At 33.8% G+C, this 22,491-nt stretch overlaps 1 protein-coding gene across 1 annotated transcript in view; it reads right to left on the minus strand.

The window, feature by feature from the left end:
* The window catches only part of RB1 (RB transcriptional corepressor 1), a 154,868-nt gene that overhangs the window by 96,164 nt on the left and 36,213 nt on the right, over positions 1-22,491 (minus strand). The window contains exons 5-11 of the mRNA XM_047723407.1: positions 17,570-17,608; positions 16,529-16,596; positions 13,187-13,297; positions 10,697-10,839; positions 8,473-8,550; positions 6,168-6,277; positions 3,429-3,506 (exon numbers count right to left, since the gene is read on the minus strand). Of these exons, the coding sequence (XP_047579363.1) occupies positions 3,429-3,506; positions 6,168-6,277; positions 8,473-8,550; positions 10,697-10,839; positions 13,187-13,297; positions 16,529-16,596; positions 17,570-17,608 (627 nt within the window). The remainder of the gene's footprint in view (positions 1-3,428; positions 3,507-6,167; positions 6,278-8,472; positions 8,551-10,696; positions 10,840-13,186; positions 13,298-16,528; positions 16,597-17,569; positions 17,609-22,491) is intronic.

The raw sequence follows: 22,491 nt of genomic DNA on the forward strand, positions 1-22,491 counted from the left end.
CCCCTCTTCCCTTATGACCCTCTGTTTTGTTACTTAAATTCCACATGTCAGTAAGATCATACGATAATTGTCTTTCTCTGATGGATTTATTTTGTTTGGAATACTCTCTAGTTCCAACCACATCGTTGCAAAAGGGAATTACCTTTTATTTAAACCATTAAGAAAGAACATGTTCATAATCACTAAGTTTAAAATTGAAGAATTTTACATCTATTTATTAATAAAACTACATTTCAGTAAAACATTAATTGGCCAAATTAATGATATTTTTAAAAACATATAAACTGGTATTAAAATGATAATTTTTTAAGAAAACATTATTACAATCAAACATTAAAGTTTTTCAAATAAAACCAGTACGATATATTGTAATTCAAATGAAAAAGCATGTGACTTTCTTTATAAAGGCCTTGAGATGAAAGCATACATAATTTTAGAAGTCATCACTGTTAAAGCATAAAACTAGGTCAGTCCCTTAAGATTTCTGTAATTTTATAATATGTGTGTGTATGTTGTATAGTAAATACTAACGTTCCAATTTTGGAGTAGCAGTACATTGTAACTGTCGGTACGGTTTATTGATGCAAAGAACTATAGAATGTTTATGGCTTAAAGAGTCCTTAAATATTACTTAGCAAACATGTTCAGTGAGCATTTTTTTTCTTTTTTGTAACATCAGTAAGAATTAGAATCGATGTCATTTGTTCAGTTTGGAAAAAGAACTTGGCTTTAAGTCTTTTAACCTCTTTTGGTGAAAGTTTCCATTTAGGAAAAAAGATGACAAACATCCCTGATATTTTTTTTTTCTATCTTCCTTATTATTATACCAAACTATTATACCTCTCTCAACTGATATACTTCCTCACCTTTAAAATATTATTGTTTTTATAACTTTTACATCTCCTAATCCACTTAAGCCCACAATGACTAAAGCCACAAATAACTAACTGCTAACACCAAAAGTTCTTTCTCAATTGTTCTGATACTTGATTTCCTTGAAGCACGTGACACTCAAACACCTACTCTTTTCCGAATTTCCCTCCATCCCTTGGCTTTTTTGGCTTCATTCTCTGGGTGCCCTCTCGTTCTCTTATCTTCTATCTAGTATTTAAATGCTAGCATTCTGGGCGTTATACGCAACTAATGAGCTGTTGAACACTACATCAAAAACTAATGATGTACTATATGTTGGCTAACTGAACTAACTAACTAACTAACTAAATAAATGCTAGCATTCTTTAGGGCTTAGCCAGCCATTCTTGCCATTATACCTTTACTTCAGGCAAACTCATCTATTTTTATGGTCTTAACTTCCCCAGATAATTCTCAAATCTGTAAGTTACTACTTCTTCATGTTCCATAAATGCCTCAAGAATAATATTCTATGTATGAATTCATTAAATATTTATCAAACCTGTTCTTGTTCCTTCATTCCAACTACCTTCCCTTGGTTCAGATCTTCAGCATTTCTCAACTGAATTACTGCAATAGAGCAGTCCAGGGATTTTGACTATGTGTATGGTAGTAGGGTCTAGGCATTTGTAGTTTGGGAAAAAAACCTCCTCAGATTACTCTAATTTATACCCTTGGTTAAGAACCACTGTGACATGGGGCGCCTGGGTGGCTCAGTGGGTTGGGCCGCTGGCTTCGGCTCAGGTCATGATCTCAGGGTCCTGGGATCGAGTCCCACATCGGGCTCTCTGCTCGGCAAGAAGCCTGCTTCCCCCTCTCTCTCTGCCTGCCTCTCCGTCTACTTGTGATCTCTCTCTGTCAAATAAATAAATAAAATCTTTAAAAAAAAAAAAAAAAAAGAACCACTGTGACAGATTGAGAGGTCTATTTCTTACCATGTCCTCCTTAGTCCATCCCCTCACAAACTACTACCACATAAACTTTCAAAAAATCAAGTCTAATTTTATCCTTATCCCTATTTAATACCCATATATAGTAGCAGGCCAAATCCAGCACAAGCTAAAATCCAAACTTATGGGTACAGCATATTAGGCCTTTCAGGATCTAGTATTCACCCTCCTCTCCTGCCATTTCATCTTCCCACTTAGGGAGTCAGTACAGAGCTGCTAATAGTTCCCCAGACATACTGTGTTATTTTATAATTCCATGCCTTTGCACATGCTATTTCTACTCCCTAAAATGCCAGTCTCCTGTGTCACAGACTTTCATGTTTCGAAATTCAGTTCAATAAAATCCCTTCATAATGTCCCTTCTGTGCCACCTCACTAGTTTGCCAAAAGTTTATTACTATAATTTACACTAATACAGAAATGTATCTTTATATGTCTATGTAGTCATTTGAAAAATATTATTGATAGCCCACTATGTACCAAATATTACCCTAGGTCATAATTATTAAATGGTGAACAAAAAAGTCATGGTCCACATAGTATCAAACTTAAAGGCTATTATGGGTATTGGTAAAAACAAGCAAACATACACATTAATTTTTAATTACAAATTGGGATATACACTATAAAGGAATAACAACAGGATACTATCAGAAAGAAGAATAAAGGAAAATACTTCAGAAAGAAATCTTTTAAAAAGTAATATTTGTCCTGAACCTAAAGGAAGAGTAGCTGCTGCTAATCAGAAGCAAAAAAAATAAAAAAAATAAAAATAGGAAGAGTTTCAAGAAGAGGGAAAAGCAAATGTGAAAGTCCTCAAGTACAAAAGAGGAGCCTCGAGAATTCAGGAAACTGGCTAGTACACAATGAGCAGGAAAACAAGATGAGGTTAGAGAGACAACAGAAGCTGGATCATATAAGGTTTTGTAAGCACTGTGAGGGAGTGTGTATTTCAACTGCAACAAAAGAAGCAGTCAAAAAGTTTGACAGCAGGGTGAACATGATCTCACTTACATTTCTAGAGTATTATTCTGGGACTCTTTGGAGAAAATATCTGGTGGTGGGGAGAGAGGAATAGTGAGGAGTCTAGACGCACCAAGATCAGTTAGTAGCCTACTACGAAAAAAATCCAAAACAAAGAGGAGGAGATCTGGACAAAGGTGGTGAGAGTGCAAATGGAGGACAGGAGATGGACTAGAGATATATTAAAGGTAGATTCAACAAAACTTACTAGCAGGTAAGATGCAGGAAGTGAGGAAAAGGACAGAAAAATGGTTTCTATCTTTTTAAGTTGTATGCAGAGTAAAGGGTAATGATACATTTTTTCTTTTTTTATTTACTGAGATGAAATACATTCCCATTCTAGGTTATATTCCTTAAGGATGGACAGAACTAGATTTGATAATCATATCCTCAGCAACTAGTGAAATACCTGGCAGGCAAAGAGCACTCAATATATATTGGTTGTATGTATACATAAATATAGAACAGAACAAATGAACAAACTCAAAGTACAAGAAGGCACTGAATAAATAATTACAATGAAAAACAAAAGAAAATGCATACCTAACTGGAGTTTGTGGAAGAATCACATTCACTTCTTCATCAGAGTTACTTTTTCGTGGCGTTCTCTGCATTTCAAAACTAAATAATGATAAGTAAAGTCATTCATATTGAAAATGCACAATTTGTGTTTTATGAGTCAAAAGAGCAATATATCACTTGTTGCCTCATACCATTATACAAACTGGTAAGTCAATAACAGAAGTGATAAGAAACTGATGATCCAGAAGCTGCTTAAATAATAAAAAAAATTTTGTGTTTTTCACCATTGTTTTTCAGTTGGGTTTCTTCTATTAGGTTTATGAAAAACAGGTACTCCAATCATTAACAATTTTTTAAAAGTGAAAGTTAAATGCTGTCTCTAGATGTTAGATGGTATTACGAACCAAGCTGTCCAGTATTTAAAAAAAAAAATATCAAAGCTCAGGATTCTCAATCATTATGGCTTCCAAAAACCTTACTTTGATGTAAATAAAATTTGAAACATTTTGTGTTTAACCTACAAGTTATATATATTATCAGTTATATATTAAAAGATTTTATGCTAAAGATATAAAATTAAATATACCTATAATCATTCAAAGTTTTTGTAATTACCCTATAATCATTCAAATTTTTGTAATTACTCTCAATCATTCCAAAGTTTAGAATTCTATATGATAATTCAAGAGAATGTACTTCTTTTTTTTTCTAAAGGAAAAAGGTTTAATGTAGAGATTCAAGATTCACATCATGATAAATGATCTAAAATTGAATACTTCTTATGATAAAAGTTCAACTTTTGCATTTTTTCCTATTTAACTTATCTTGCTATCTTTTTCCCTGTGTTTTTCTATTACTTTCACCCCACCTCTCCCTGTCTATGGTTACAATGACAGATTCTCTCCCTCTCCCCGGTAGTGTAGAAAACCTACTCCTGCAAAAGCTACAGTGATAAACACTAATTTTAACACACCCTTTAACTTCACCAACATTTAAGTAGTATGCGTAACCTTCCTTTCACCTGCTCCCCAAGTATACTGATCACAGTCCATCCTCCTAGGTAAAAATGTGGCACTTTAATTTTGTTTTCCTTTTTGACTCTTGCTGTGGGAGGAAGATAATATATATTGTGTGTATGTGTTTATAGTCATCCTAGATTGCTAAAGTATATCCTCCAGTAATTCTTTCAAAGAGGGTATGCAAGAAACAAACTTTGTGAATTCTTCAGTATCAAAAAATGTCTTTGTTTTCCTTCAAAATCAAATGCCAGTTTGGCTGGGTAAAGGATTCTAGGTGTAAAGCCTTTTGCTTGCAGAACTTTTATGACATAGCTCCACTGATTCCTAGCATCTAGAGTATCTAATGATAAGTCTGTGGTCAATCTGATTCTTGCTCCTCTATGGGTTATTTCTCTTTTTCTGGAAGCCTTTCGGATCTTTTCTTTATCACTGGAATACCCAAATTTCACCAAGATGTGTCTGGGAATGAGTCTCTTCTCATCAATCTTACAAGGTATTCAGTAAGCACTGACAACCTCAACACTTGAATCCTTTAGCTCTGTAAAGTTTTCTTCAATGATTTCCTTAATTATTTCCTCTACTTCATTCTCTTTATTATCTTTTTCTGAAATTCCTATCAAACAGATGTTGGAACTTCTGGATCTATCCTCTATGTCTCTTGACCTGTCTTTATTTATTATCTGTTTGGCCATTTGCTTTGTATCCTTAGAGAATTCTTCAATACAGTCTTCTAGATTATCCATTCTCTCTTTAAGTGTGTCTATGCTGCTTTTCAGAACATCTATCAAGTTTTTTATTCCCAAGACCTCTGGAAGGTAATTTTTAATATTTGCAACCTCCTCCTGTAGCTCTCTCTTTTTTTTTTTTTTTTAGATTTTATTTATTTATTTGACAGAGAGAGATCACAAGTAGGCAGAGAGGCAGGCAGAGAAAGAGGAGGGGAAGCAGGCTCCCTGCCGAGCAGAGAGCCCGATGTGGGGCTTGATCCCAGAACCCTGAGATCATGACCTGAGCCAAAGGCAGAGGCTTAACCCACTGAGCCACCCAGGCGCCCCCTCCTGTAGCTCTCTAAAGTTGGTAATTACATTACTTCTAAAGTTTTCTTCTGTTTTTTTTTGTATTAAGTTTGTATCTTTAGATGTTGAGAATATACTTCTGTATTAACATTTTTAAGAAAAAGAACCAAGCAAGTAATAGCAGATGAAAGGTTGGGGAAAAAGAGAGACCACTACCTAAGTAAACTAATTACTTCAACAATTTTCTTTTAGTGCAGTTTTTTTTTTAAAGATTTTATTTATTTATTTGACAGAGAGAGATCACAAGCAGGCAGAGAGGCAGGCAGAGAGACAGGAGGAAGCAGGCTCCCCGCTGAGCAGAGAGCCCGATGCGGGACTCGATCCCAGGACTCCGAGATCATGACCTGAGCCGAAGGCAGCGGCTTAACCCACTGAGCCACCCAGGCGCCCCCTTTTAGTGCAGTTTTAAAATTAAATTCAGCTTAATTAAAAAAAAAATAGTTGCTGTAGAGGACAATTCACATTAAATCTCTATTTGTTTATATATTATATGCTTAGAATACTGTTTACCTTATTATCAGGTTTATAGAAAGGCATTTGAAGTAACTTATTATAAATGATATTTAAAGATCATGAAGTTAAATAAAAACCTATTTAATCTATCTATATTATATCAACCTACAGCAGAAGTATCTCAACAAATAAAATTAGACCATGTACAATACCTGTCCGTAGGATCAGCCTGAAGGGTTTTATCATGATCCAGAAATAATCTTGCATCAAGATCTTTGTTTTTAAGGTAAATCTCTTCATATTGTTTAGAGAGACTTTCCACCTCAGAAGAAAAAAATACTGATTATCCTTTTCATATCATTACATCTCTCAATCCACAGAAGTACAGATTTAAAGAATCTTTGTACATACACTTCATTTTATAATATACTGAGTTCACATGCAATAAAAATAAAGCATACCTGAAAGTGCTATTAAAAAATGCTACTTTTTAACTCTAATTTTAAACCAATTTTATGCATGCATCCCATTCATTAGCATTTTATGTAGACAATGATCACCAGTAACAAAAAACAGTAGGTATTATTAGGACCACTTAATTGCCAAGATCCTCCAAATATCCCATACATCCCTCACTCCTAATCATTCCCTATGCTTATCAATATAAAAATATTTTTCAAATATAACAAATCCTCTTGCTTATATATTCTCTCTACCTTTTCTAAATTGTTTGATGTACTCTAACTCCCTTTAGTTAAGTGTCTTGGAGAAGAATATTAGCTCAATTAATTAGCCCACTTAACACATCTGCACAATGTCTTCCTAATCTCAGATACTTCTACATTTGCTAGAACCTATAAGTCTTTTACAAGTAACTGATTCATAATTTTCTAATCATAATTTTAAAACTAAAATGCCCAACAGACAACAATTTGGCATGACTTCTGCTATGACTTTTGAAGTCTGAGGGTTTCTAACCTGAGTGAACTAAAATTGCATTTCAAAAGGAGAGGCAGGAAGAAATCCAGTTAAATGTAAATTTTTTGTTTGTGTAAGTTTTTCAGCTAAAACAGTCACTCACATTGATTGAATTTAGTCATTGTTTCTGCCTAATCTTAGTGAGATACGAATTATCAATCATTTATTGGGGCAGCCATTAATACTATATGAAAAATGATGAGGTAAATATAAGGTTTATCTTAAGATTGCTATTAAAATCATAATCCTTTCTAAAGGAAGAAAATTACAGTGAGTGTCCAAGATTCTTTAGAGTTGTGAACAGCCCATTTTTTGGTACAGTGGTTTAGAAAACTCAGTAATAAAACATTTGGTCCCTTTTCTTGCCTCTCTAGTCTATCTTACCAGTCTTTTGCCCTGTGTCCCCATCTTAATGAATTAGTTGGAGTTCACTGAACAGACCACATTATCACATATCACTGTCCCTTTGAATCTATAATTTCTAACACTGGAAATCCCATCTCTCATAAAGCTTACTCAGCTCAGAAATCACACCTCCAACAGTTTTCCATAAAACCTATCTGCCTCACTCTGAATTTGGTGGCCCTCTTCTGAGATATCACAGCAAATATATATACTTCTACCAGACCCTTACAGACTCCTGTAGTGTTCTTTCTTTGTTTTTCTCCAACTAACACTTTAACGACAATGTCTATGAGTTAAAGCTCTTATGGATAGTATCTAGCACAATATCTGGCAAATATTAAGCATTCAATAAATAATTTTTGGATGGGTAAGTTTATTTATTCAAGGACTAGCCACCAATTCAGGTCACAGAATCAGCAAACTACCTATCTGATTTCATGTCTTTTGGTCTTGGTAACTAATGCCAGGTGCTTCTAAAACACTGCTTTATCCCTGAGTACTTGTTCTTCATCATTTATCTAAGCATCTTTCTCTCCACATATTTCATCTCACCACATATCAGTTGTTCTGTTCTCATTGAAGAGCAAGATTTTTGAGGCAAAATGTGAAAAGAAACAGATAGACAGATGGCACACCACTAAGGTAAAACATTTCTGCAATATAATCATAGCTGTTTCAAATGAATTTATTTTCAATTAAGTAGTTTAAAATGTTCAAAAGAGACATTCCACAATACAGTAATGCCAATTATGTTGATGGCATCAATCCATGGATCCTATGCTTAAGGATGCACAGCAAATTAGAATCAAATTTGATTGTGCATATTTAGTTATACTTAAATATAATGGCACTCAGAAATTCAAAAGCCTACAATTTGATTTTTGAAAAATTTCAATAAAAATCAATTTTTAGTGCAAATTACAAAAGCTGCTTATTTATACACCTGAATATATATTCAAAAGGTTTTTCTATTACTTATATAAAGCTGGTTCACCAAAATTCTACTTAGCTTTCTTTGCTTGGGCAAAAAATATTTAATTAAAAAGTAATTTTAAGAAATTAGACAGCTACTCTTCCCTCCCAAAAGTCCCAAAATACATTAACTTCTACCAATTAAGTTTTCTTTCAGATTACCTCTGGAAGTCCATTAGAAGCTACAATTCCAAGAGAATTCATAAAAGGTATGAAATTTTTGAAATAAACATTTTTCACCTGAAAAAGATAAAGTTACAGCATAGCCATTAAAATTAAAAAACTTAATCTTGTCACTATTAATACTAGAATGAAAATGTTAACTGATACTTTGATTTATGATTTACATTCAACCTAATGATAATTATTTATAATTAATTCAAGTATTTACTTTTTAATTTATGTGAGGCAGATTTCAAGTCTTAGAATGGGAGTAGAGAACTATTAATGAAATAGGATTTATAAGAAGAAAACCCACTGAAACCAACTTCAATATTCTACATTTAACAGATGATGAAAAGATGGTTCAAAACAATTAAGCAACTTGACTAAAGTTACATAGCTAGGAAGTGGCAGCGCTGGAATTAAAACCCAATCTATCATCACAGTCAAGACTCATCTCTTCTCTTTTCAGTATACTGCTTCCAATATCACCCTAAAGCATATTTTTAGGTCACTTCACACTCATCATCTGATAGCTAGCTTAGGAAATATCAAGTTAATTATTTTAGCATAATCTCAGCAGAACAGCTTGTTTTTACAAGAAGATAATTTCACACACATAAAGAATACCCAGTAATTCAATTCAAAATCAAGTAACAATATTTTGTAAAATGACGTAGTTTCATACAAAAGCACCTTACATTTATTTAACATGGATAATAAAGACTGTAATCAGGAAATCTGGAGTCATATTCCTGCTTGTTCTACACTTGCAATAAGTTACAAAATTTTAAACAACTTACTTTTTCACTTAAGTTTTCCAAACTTGAAGTCTACATTTACTAAGATGGAAATAATATCAATTCATATCTTCTTCAAAATAAGTTGCAAAAATGAGCCTTCTGTAGCTTATTTTGTTTTCTAACTAACTCCCATTTAACTGGAGTATTTATAAGGTAGGTATTGCTAGTTAACCATTTAGTGTTAATTAAACAATAATTATATAGCCACTAATGTAACTAACCAATAGTTATATAACCAAAAATGCTGTATCTAAATAATCAAGTGTCAATTAATGTCAATTACTACCATGGTTTTTAACCAGCTGTACTTTAAAAATCATTCCTATAAAGAGTCTAAATTATAAAAAGAGTTATTTAAAATGAAAAAAAGATTTTAATGACTTATTCCTGATTTTAGAAATGAAATTTTATAAGTAGTTATGAAATTCAGAGAATTAACAAACAAGAATTAGAAAACTGAATTTATGTATATTCATTATCTTGCAGGACTTAGCAATAGACTGGATTAAAAAAAATCAACTGTATCTGTAAGCTTATTAGCAAAGATTATTTGTGATTCTAGAAAAATAAAAAAGTAAACATATATATAAGGTTGATACATCTAGAACCACAGGTGTATATCTATGTCTTTATTGAAACTGACAAAAGTCACAGTGTTGACATTAAGATATCCTAATAAATCATTCCAACACTCCTTAAACTAGATTTTGAGATCATACTCCATTCCTTCCCAGAGATGACAGAGAAGTTTCAAAGATGCAACATTTCATACAGCTATCTGGTGGTAGTGAACTGTGGACAACATAACAATCTATGAGAGAAACAGCATACACTCGAAGGAGCAACTAGTGGCAGATTTCCCAAAGTCTAGCCCTTCAGTATCAGCTATTAGTTTCTAGAAGTTCATTTACTCATTACTAAAAGGAGGATGAGTACATTATTTCTAAGACTCCTTCCAATTCCAACACTCTGGATTCTATGAACAAGATAAACAATTCCAGTGTGTTCATGTGTATTCTCTACCAGCGATTAACATCTGGTGTTATATTTGGAAAGAGCATATAGGCTGAACAGAAATCTAATGCTGATATTACTTATCATCAAACCAAAACACAAGGGTATCTTAGCAGGGTATTTTAAAACATTAGGAGTTATCAGTAACCACAGAGGAATCAAAGAACAAATTCATTTGAAACCTACTGCCATAAAGATGTATCTTTTCAGTGATTCCTGAGTAAGGGAGCTACTCTCTTTAAAATCAAAGTAACTGAACATGAAAAATAAATTTTTTCTAAATATTTTGCTGCAAAAGAATTAGCACTAAGTACAAAAGCAAGCTTGTCATGAAAGAAGTATATACTGTTAGGAAGAACTTACATCTAAATCTACTTCATTTTAAAGAAATCATGAAGTTAAATTACCTCATCTATATTACATTCATGTTCTTTACAGAGAACTTCAATAATTCTTGTATCATTTTCTAGTTGTTTTGCTATCCGTGCACTCCTGTTCTGACCTCGCCTTGGTGTTCGAGGTGAACCATTAAAAGGTATTACAGCTGTTTCTGTAAAAATGGTAAATTAGATAAGAACAATTGCACATTCCACTGTATAAAATAATGAAGTATTCTAACTTGGGAGATCAGAAATAATCTTAGTAACATTCTGCTACTTTTATTTACTAGGCTTCATTAAAAGGCTAACAGTTTCATCTATTTATTGACTATTTTAAGTTGTGTACTGATAATAGTTTTTGCTATTAGGCAAATACGGAGAAGGCAAGAGAAATAGCCAACTTATAAACTAATTTTAAATGTATCCTACTGAGTCTGTTAAGGAGAAAAATGTTTTCTATCTTAAAGAGACTTAAAAAAGTAAAAAAATTATGGACTCAATTACTAGACATGGTATAAAATTAAATATATTTTAAAAGTTTGAGCAAATACCATAGTAAATAATTCTTTTTTTAAAAAAGTATTTAAATATTATGTGATAAAGGGTGATTTTTAAAAAAATCTCCTGTATTATTTTGAGCATTCCCAATTCAAACTGAAAATGAATTCAGCTATTAAAGAGATAACAGATGACTAAGTATGAAAAGTATTAACTGCCTCCAGGGCTGACCAACAATTTACAGGAAACTGAGAGAATACAGAAACATGTTAAACTATACAACAGGATGCAATCAGAAAAAACTAAACCACGAGAAACCCCACAGAATAAACCACCTATTATTTAATGAATAAATTATAAGGAAAAAAAAGACAAATGGAGAAGGAAGTTTTTTAAAAGTCTCAAAAGTGTATCAACCAATCATAAGGTATAGATCTTACTCAGATTCTGATTTAGTCAACCTGTAAAAAAGTTTTAAAATCATTTTTATTAGACAACTGAAATTCTGAACACTTACTAGATACTTGGTGGTAGGTTAGGAAACTATTAAGTGATTTTTAGGTGTGACATTGGTAGTCATTATGCTTTTTAAAAAGACTATAGTTAGAGACACATATTAACATTTATAAGGATGAAACGGTATGCAAAGATGTACTTCAAAATAATATAGTTGATGCAGCTGGGCAGCAGATGGGGCTACAGACTGACCATAAGTTATATGCTGAAGGTAGGTAATTTAAGTACAGGGGGCTTATTATACTACTGTCTACTTTTGTAGTCACTTTAAATTCTCCATAATAAAAAGTTAATTATAAGTTTACCTTACTCAGCCAATTTATCACCTCATCCTGGTTTCTCTTTAACACAGCACTTAGAGAATTAAAATGTACTTTCCAATGATTCAAAAGAACAATGCCTGTCGACCTAATTAACATCCTATATCAATTTATTAAACTTGTAACATAGAAAAAAGTGAAGAAAAAAATCCTTATATATAATCTTTACAGATTCAGAATTTTTTTTAATATATTTGTTTTCTATTTCTTTTCTCCTGTTCTGTAGGTGGTTTCTGCTTGTGACCTTTTTCTGTCAAACCATGTTCAACACATTTTAGAAATTCTGCTCCAAACTCCATTTTCCATGAAGTTATTGTTCAAAAAGATTAATTAGGCTTCTGCTTCTCAGGCACTTCCAACACTGAGACTTCCATGTTTTGATCTGTCCTCTATTATTTTTAGTATTATTAATTCTTTAATCATTTTAGGACCAATGAATCAATTCAGCCTTAGTTAAGTTTACATTTTTCTGTGACATAATAAGTGATTTTGATATCCTACTCTTGATGCCACCAAAAGAAGCAATTCCATTCTCAGAGGAATATATTTGTCTTTGCTTAATCCTATCTATTTCAGCAAGTTATTTTTTTATTTTTTATGTTTAATTTTTTTTTTAGAAATGGTTACTTTCATTTAAGAATACTTCCAACCACATCACCCCTTGAGGTGGATCAATTACAATTCATATACAAAAAAAAATGAGTCACATAATAATCATAGCATCCAATAATACAAATTAGGTGATCTTCTCCAGCAAAATGGGCCACTCTTTCTCAACAAGTTTCATTCATATCTGTGCCTTACCTCCTAACTCTCTCTTTACCAGAAATATCCTACTCCAACTTCCCCAAACACTCAAATGCTATCTACTCTTCAAAACTCAGTTCAAATCCACCTCTTTTATATGGTCTTCCTTGGTCTTCCCCAGCTGAAAATCTTTCTCGCTTCCTGAACTCTCGTAGCATTTACCGTATTTTGGCCCAGACTATTTAGAAAGTGGCCATATATTGCTTATTTGCTTACTTGTCTTATCTCTACTTCTATATCCTATACTACTTGAGGGCAGAGTCCATGTCTGATTTATTTTTTATCATTCCTTCAGCTCTAGAATATGTTTGATTCATTAAATAAGCAACTGTTGAGTAGTGATACAGACGATATATAAATTATTTAAAATACTTACTATACGGTTCTTTAAGCAATGCAGGAGGTGAGAGTTTAATAAAATAGTCAAGGACACAGAGCATTAACTGAAATGAGATGACGAGATCATCCTCCATTTGTAACACTTCCCCTGAAAATAAAATAGGTTTACAATGTAAAGTAACAGATCAAAGACTGAGACTGAGATCTTTAAATCAGGGAATATTGTGAGTATGGGCATATGCATATACTGATTTATTCAAGAATAAAGGCATGTTAAAGAACTTAACATCTTTTCTGTCTTGCAAAAACTCAGATTTGAAATATATAAAAGTATAAATAAAAGTACATGAAGTTATGAAATCAGTGAAGTATAAGTCTACCATGAGAATTTGACATCTAGCAATTATTATTACAGTTCATTCCCTATGTCTAAATCCATTTTGTTTGTTGCTTTTTTAAACTTATTTCTGGTTTTGGTAAGAGCTATAGAATTTATTACTTCTGAAAGTAATTTTGAAGTATGCTACATGGTAATCATTAATTCTACTTATTTATGAAACTTCATATATTTTCAATTTTAACCCCCTCCAAAATATTACCATAACCAAAGCCATTAATAACAAAATTAACATATAACTGAAAAGTCATCTCTAAAGTAATTATTTAGCATAAAATCTTAAAAAGTTAGTACAGAAAATATACAACTGGAGTGTTGTGAGGAAATAAATGCATATAATAAATATCTGAGAAAAAACAGTGTAGCTATACAAATCATAATCAAATGTAGTTATGATATATTTGCTTGTTGTTCTCAAAGTTTAATTTGGCAAACTTTCTATCTTCTTGGTATCTGCCTGCTAAACCATTGATAATCCCAACAAATATTGAATGTATAGAAACTATGTGAGAAAGCAAATAACTCTGCATCAGGAAGATTTTTTAGACTCATAGGTATAGTGCAAACATATGTTTGTAACAGACTTAGAAGTAATTAAGAAACATCATACAAGTAAAGAATGGTATCAAGGACTTACAGTTAAAATCATTAGGGTAGAGTCAGATCAAACAATTCTCTTCCAATACCCAATAAAATAAAAGGAAAAATTGTACTGGTTAAGTGTCAGTACCAACAACAAATCTGAGAGACACTGACTGAGAGTATCCCTCTCCACCTCTTCTGAGTTGGAGGGAGGAGAAATCGCTAATGATGAGGTAAGGGTAAAACACAGGAAATAAACAAAAGCTAACTTTCTTTTTTTGTTTTTTGTTTTTTGTTTTCTGGGGGGTTTGCTTTGTTTTGTTTTTATTTTTTTGATAGCTACCTTTCTGATAAACACAGAGATTCTGGTGTGCTATGCTGAATTGGGGACCAAAATGAATCCCAACACAATCCCATTATGGAAACAGGATGTATTTACCACTATAAGTGTTCTATTTTAGAATTCATTCTAACAAAAATCTCAGAAGGACAAAGACTTGTATCATTCCAGATGAATTCTCCACTTTCTCCCTCACCCCCTAACTAAAAGTAAAATAAAAAGCCTGTATTCATATTGTAGCTCTCTGGGGAACACAACTAGCCAAAGATAAAATGCAAGGAGAGTAAAAAGAGATTTATTCATACCACATCAGAGAAAACAGAACATCACACACCAACCACATCAAAGAAAGCAGAACACCAGGTCAGGGTTGCCCACATAAAGTCTTAGTAACGTGGGGAGGGGATAGAGAATGAGAAGCACAGAGATTATGCAAACATACTACTGAAAAGGAAAAGAAAAAATAGAGTCACTACGTAAGAAGAGGAAAAGTCAGAGAGAGAACCCGATCTAGAAGATAATCTATAAAAAGAAAATGCCCTATGACTTCTTGCACTAAGAAATAAAAAACAAATTATATAAAAACAACAACAATAAAAAGCTAAGGAAAAACTGAGGACCAAATAACACCATTACAAACATAGGTTAGCTCAAAAGAGAACAAAGGCTTGAGCCAAAAATAGTTAATACATAAGAAAAAGACCAAAGATCAGAATAATACAAGAAAAGAAAGTGAATATGAAGGAGGACAAAAACAATTCAACATAAGATAATTAAGTTCCTGGGGCACCTGGGTGGCTCAGTTGGTTAATGATCTGCCCTTGGCTCACGTCATGATCCCAGGGGTGCCGGGATCAAGACTCACATCGGGTTGCCTGCTCAGTGAGGAGCCTGCTTCTCCCTCTCCCTCTGCTTGCTGCTCCCCCTACTTGTGTTCTCTCTCTCTGTCAAATAAAATCTTGAAAAAAAAAATTTTTTAAAGACGGTTAAGTTCCTGAAACATAACAGAATAAAAATAATACCTACCTGAATAGAATAATATTTTTTTAAATATTTATTTATTTGACAGAGATCAAGTAGGCAGAGAGGCAGGCAGAGAGAGAGGAGGAGGCAGGCTCCCCACTGAGCAGAGAGCCCAATGTGGGGCTCGATCCCAGGACCCTGAGATCATGACCTGAGCCGAAGACAGAGGCGTAACCCACTGAGCCACCCAGGTGCCCCTAGAATAATATTTTTAAATGTAGTGTGTTAAGATGTCTTTGAAATGAAGAGCAAAACCTTCAGTTTAAAAGGAGATATAGGATTGTAAGAAAGACTAATATGGCATAATAAAAATCAAGAGATATTCTAGTTAAGGTACTGAACCTCAAATAACCTAACACAAAGTTAAGTAAAATAAAGATTCTAACCTTAATTTTTTAAAAGTGCTTTTTCATAATCTTAGAGAAATATTTTAGGAAATAATACTGCTTAAGTGACAAAACATTTATCTAAATTTAAGCAATTCCTCCCATTTCTCTTATTTATTTTCTTCTGTAAAGTTTGAGTAAAATTAATTTGTATGTCTACATGTTACACTGTAATATGATCCTATTTTTAAAAAATTAGATGTTTGTGGATGCACACATCTCCATTCTTTATCAGATTCTATGCACAAAAATGTATCTGAAATAACAATCACATAATTTTAATGACAATTTATTTATGGGCAGGTTTTGCATAATTTTTCTATATTTTTCTTTGCATTTGCTGTATTATTTGAATTCTGTATCATGAATACATACCATTTTTATAAAAACAGTAACATTATTCTTTAAAAAAAAAAGAAAGGAAGAAGGATAAGAGGTTACTACAAACAGAAATGAAATGAGACATTTCCAAAGTTGCTTCCAGTGCCAGAATTAAAATAACCTGTCAACAGGTTAACAAGGCACACAGAGAACTGCAGTGTGGGAGAATAACATTAAATTTGAAAAAAATTTTTTGAACCAAGTCCAAAAGAATTATTATTACATTTGAAACATTAACATGTAACAATGTAACAAACATAATGACTTTACCTTTAGCTAGTAAAAATGTGATCCAAGAAACTTTTAGCACCAACACAGAGTTTATTTCAGTAGATATCCTAGTAAACAAATAGAAAGCAGAAAAAATTTTTTATACTGACAGTTTTCCAACTATTTCTTCTTTTTGCTTGTTTTAAATTATAGGCCTAAACTGACTGCATAAGAGAATACAATCAATTTTAAAGGCGTAATTTACACAGTAACTCAATTTGTCTCAATTAGTGTTTTCACCAAGATATTTATATTTAGCCCAGAGAATAGAATATATTTTGTGAAGGAAATATTTAATATTTCAATTCTAAACTAAAAATATGCACAAGAAGTGATATACTATGATGTACTTTGTTTCCAATTACTTAATGCTTTTCTGCTCCTTGCTTTCTAATTAAAACCAACACTTTAGCAGAAAAATAGAGGTTTGGACAACTCTACCAATTTAATACTATGCCTGATAACCTGTTGATATTAACAACTGGAATAGATTAATATAATGAATAAACACATAATTTCCCATTATATCAATCATCTTCAATACTACTAGGTCAATGGGGCAGAAAATCTCTTATTCTGTTTCCAAACAAAACTTCTAGAGCTCTTACATGGGTATACTGTTGGAGCATGTATCATACATTTAAAAAAATAATTTGGAAATTTTAAGATACACTGTCACATTTACTCTTACACAAAAACTGTGTTCTTGGTATTAATAAAGTTAGTAAAATGTCAATAGCAGACACTCAAAAAAGATTAACTCAGTGAATTTGCATTTTTCCCAGAACTGGTGATACGTTGCACTGAATCTACTTCCACCCTATTAGTTCTCCTTGTAGTAAAAGGCACATATTTCATACAATTTTCTTTGTGAGAAGATAAATAATCTACATAGGGTTTAAATCTATGACCTTAACTTATGACATAGCATGCTATAATCAATCAAACTAACCCTGACATTATCAACATGTTTGGGATTCTTCCAGAAAAAATCTTTTAAAATGCCAAAAAGATAAAAATAACTTGCTCTGAACTACTTACAAAGTGCTGGGTTGTGTCAAATATATAAGTTCACATGTCCTAAAACAAAGAAATAATTATATTAGCATTATGGCTTTTTTAAAAGTTACTTTAAAATTTTTTTTCATAATGTAAAAATCAATCTTATGATGCTTTTTTCATCTTATTTCAAGAAGTATACATTTTTGGGATGCCTAGGTGGCTCAGCTGAGTGTCCAATTTTGGGGTTTTGGCTCAAGTCCTGATCTCAGGGTTGATGGATGGAGCCCCGCACTGGGCTCCAAGCTCAATAGGGAGTCTGCTTGAGATTCTCTCCCTTTCCCTCTGCCCTTCCCCCTGCTCATGTGCACACTCTCTCCATAATAAATAAGTCTTTTTTAAAAAAGTATACATTTTTTTTTAAATTACAGAATTATTTAAAAAAGTTAAATTTTTCCAATACATGACACTTCACACATCACTGTAATATCTAATTACAAAAGGACTAGATTTTATATGTGCATTTGTAACTCAGAATACATTTTGTAATTAAATCTTGATTTAGTTAGAATCCCAGATCAGGTCATAAAAGCTTACTTAACTAGTAGCCTCACTAAAATAACTCAACTAAAAGTACTATAAAACCTATTTGTTTAGGACAATGGCAGAATTAGAATCTTCGCAGACCTGCCTCCCAGTATAACTACAACTCATTGAAATTATTTAAAAAGTCATTCAAAGTCTCTGGAAATTCTCCTAAGGGCATACAGCAAAAAAGGAATTTTTTTTCGAGAAAATGTACTAACTCCTGGCAAGAACAAAAATTGTGGAATTCAAAGCAAAGCTCACTTCCTCCTCTCCAGCTCAGCATTATAAAGCTCTACCTTGGGCAGGTGCAGCCAAGACACAGGACTCCTTCTCTCCTCTGCTCCCAGCCTAGGACCATCACTCTGGGAAAGAAAGGTTACTAGCACCTCTAATCATCCTGAGCTTTGAGTTGTAGAAAGTCTATCCCAGGCAGGAGGAGCTGAGAGGTCTGGGGCTCCCATCCTCCACTTAGGCACCACGTATGCAGCAAAAGTTCTATTCCAGGCACAGCAGATCAATATTGGGGCCTTGACTTCTCTTACTCCAGTCAATTCACAGGATGGAGGTTTCAGACATGAAAGGCAATCTGAGAAAACCAGAGACTATTACCTCTCCTCAGTGATACTCTTTTTTTTTTTTTTTTTAACTTTAGAGAAAGCAGGAGAGAGAGAGAGAGAGATAATAGGCACAGTGGGAGAGGGAGAAGCACACTCCCTGCTGAGCAGGGAGCCCAACTCAGGGCTTGATCCCAAGACCCTGGGATCATGACCCAAGTGAAAGTTAGATGCCTAACCAACTGAGCCACCTAAAAGCCCCTCTTTTTTTTTTTTAAGTTTATTTATTTATTTATTTATTTATTTATTTATTGAGAGAGAGAGAGAGAGCTAGAACGTGCATATGCACAGGGGCAGAGGGAGAAGAAAGAGAGAATCCTAAGCAAGCTCCATGCTCAACTCAGTGCAGAGCCAGCCACGGGGCTGGATCTCATGACTGTGAGATCCTGACTTGAGCTGAAACCAAGAGTCAGCTGCTTAACAATCTGAGCCACCCAAGCAACCCCTCAGTGATACTCTTAAAGCAAAGGTGACATTATAAAAGAAGACACTGTCCCCATGCTGACCTCCCAAGCAGTGGCACAAAAATGATGGCCAGGGGAGAGGTAAGTCTTAAGAGATAAGAATTTTTTTTTTTTAGTTCAAGAAAGAGACACAGAGAAAGCAATAATGGGGAGAGGGGAAGGAAAGCAGAGGGAGAGGGCAGGAGAGTTGAGCACCGAGCCCTATGCAGGGCCCAATCCCAGGACCCTGAGATCATGACCTAAGCCGAAGTCAGACACTTAACCAACTGAGCCACCCATGCAACCCAAGAAAAAGGAGTTCTGAAGCTCTCTCCAAGATAATTAACTTCATTGGGAACATAGTGTGGGGACTTTCAAGGCTAATTGCTATTGAAAACAATGGAAATTTTGGTGGTGAACAAGTTAAGAGGAAGCTAACAGTTCTATGAAAGCAACAAGCTAAATTCTAGACCACCAAAGAGAGAACAAGGGGAAGTAACAGCTAAGAAGGGCTCTCCTGGAAAAAGAACAAGCCTCAAGGCTAACCTCAAAGACTATTCTTGCAAAGGGAGCCAAATTTAATTGGATCAGACTGTAAGCAATTTCAAACATGGGGTATTGTCATAAACAGCAGAATAGTCAGCAATTAGTGGAAGGTAACAGCTAGGTATTAATAAGAGATCAGGGGTTGGGGGGGAATGCCTGGGTGGCTCAGTCGTTGAGCATCTGCCTTCAGCTTGGGTCACGATCCTGAGGTCTTGGGATCGAGCCCCACATCTGGCTCCCTGCTCAGTGGGAAGCCTGCTTCTCCCTCTCCCACTCCCCCTGCTTGTATTCCCTCTCTTGCTGGGTCTCTCTGTTAAATAAATAAATAAATCTAAAAAAAAAAAATAAGATCAGGGGACAAGACTGTCAAAGAGAACCCCTTGAAAATGACTCACCTCAGAGTAACTGCTGCATACCCAATGGCTACACTGAAGAGCCATAGCAGAGGCTACACAGTATGGAATGAACAGACCTCACTGAAACAATGCAGTGAGGTCACTAAACAAATAAACCACAACAGAAATCCCCAAGAGAAAGGATAATCAGTACCTAGAATTACTACAGTGTTATAAAAAAATGTTCAGTTTTTTTTTTTTTAAGATTTTATTTATTTATTTGACAGAGAGAAATCACAAGTAAGCAGAGAGGCAGGCAAAATGTTCAGTTTTCAAAAATAAGTGAAATACGTAAAGAAGTAGGAATGTATGACCTCTACATGGGAAAAAAGCAAGCAAAAAAAAAAAAAAGAAAGAAAAAAAAAGAAAGAAAAGAAAACCAAAAGAACTGTATTCGAGAGAACCCTGGCGCCAGACTCAACAGAGACTTCAAAAGAGCTACTGTAAATATACCCAAAGAACTAGAGGTAACCATGCTTAAGGAAGAAAGAAAGGTATGCTAACATTGTCTCATCCAATAGAGAATATCAATAAAGAGAAATTACTTGAAAAGAATCAAATGGAAATTTAGGTTGAAAAGTACAATAACCAAAATGAAAAATTCATTAGATGGGCTAAACAGTAGATCTGAACTGGCATAATGAGGAAACACTAAGCTTGAAGATAGGTCAAAAGAGATTATGTTGCATGAAGAACAAAGAGGGGGGAAAAAAGAAAAATAAAGAGGTTCACAGAAAAGTGGGATACCAAAAAATACACCAATACATGTGTAATGTGAGTATGTGAAAGAGAGCTGGGGGTGAGGAGGTGCTGGGGAGTGGAAAGAGCAGAAAAAAATATTTAAGGAATGAGCTGAAAACTTCCCAAATCTAATGAAAAACATTAATCTATATATCCAAAAAATATAAAGTCCAACTAGGATGAATATAAAGAAATCCACACCAAGATATATCATAGTAAAATTGTTTAAAGACAAAGAGAAAAATCAGGAAAGCAACAACAGAAAAATGATATAACACGTATAAAGGAACCCAATAACATTAACAGCTGACTTCTCATGAAACAATGAAGATCAGAAGGCAGTAGGATTACATATTAAAGGTGCTTAAAGAAAAAAAAAAGTTAACCAAGAATCACATCCAACAAAACTATCTTTCAAAAGTGAAGATGAGGAGCACCTGGGTGGCTCAGTTGGTTAATCAACTGACTTGATTATTACTTGATCATACCTGATCAACTCAGGTAATGATCTGGGAGTCTTGGAATCGAGCCTCAACATTGGGCTCCCTGCTCAGCAGAGAGGCTGCTTCTTCCCCTGTCCCTCACCCCACTCCTGTGCTCTCTCTCTCTCAAATAAACAAAATCTTAAAAAAAAAAAAAAGACATGAGTATGCCCTTTAAAAAAAAAAAGTGAAGATGAAATAATGACATTTCCAAGCAAAAACAGAGAATCTGTTGATAACAGACTCACTTTACAAGAAATACTAAAAAGTTCTTCAGGCTGATGAAAACGAGTAATCCGAAACTATAATTCATATTCACATGAAAAAACAAAGAGCACTGGAAAAGGTAATTATTTTATGATAAAAGATGGCATAATTGAATATTCTCCTTTCTTCTCCTAATTATGTAAAAAGCAACCGTATAACACAATATGTATACAATTATATTGTTAAGCCTGTAACATATAGGAATGTGATGTATTTGACAATACACCAGCCCAAAGGAGGTGCGTAAGATCAAAGCTGTATTGGAATAAACAAAGGACACTAGATGGTAAACCAAATCCATGGGAACAAAGGAAGAGAACAAGAAATGGTAATAAGACAATTAAGATAACAAACTCTATAAATATACACTCACTTTCCTCTATACTCTCAATTACTTTATAAGATACAACAGAAATATCTATAAACCGATGAATGGATAGACAAAATGTGGTAAACCATACACAATGGTTTACTCCATTATAAAGAGTAACAAAGGATTGAAACATGCTACAATATGGATGATCCATGAAAGCATGCTAAGGAAAGGGGCCAGTCACAAAAAATATGTAAATAAAAAATTTGTATTAGAAAATTACTATCTTAGGGGCGCCTGGGTGGCTCAGTGGGTTAAAGCCGCTGCCTTCGGCTCAGGTCATGATCCCAGGGTCCTGGGATCGAGCCCTGAATCGGGCTCTCTGCTCAGCAGGGAGCCTGCTTCCCTTCCTCTCTCTCTCTGCCTGCCTCTCTGCCTACTTGTGATCTCTGTCTGTCAAATAAATAAATAAAATCTTTAAAAAAAAAAAAAAAGAAAGAAAATTACTATCTTAGGGGTGCCTGGTGGCTCAGTCAGTTAAGCAACTGCCTTAGCTCTGGTCACAATGCTGGGGT

The sequence above is a fragment of the Lutra lutra genome, chromosome 3 (assembly GCF_902655055.1).
Source record: "Lutra lutra chromosome 3, mLutLut1.2, whole genome shotgun sequence".
NCBI lineage: Eukaryota > Metazoa > Chordata > Mammalia > Carnivora > Mustelidae > Lutra > Lutra lutra.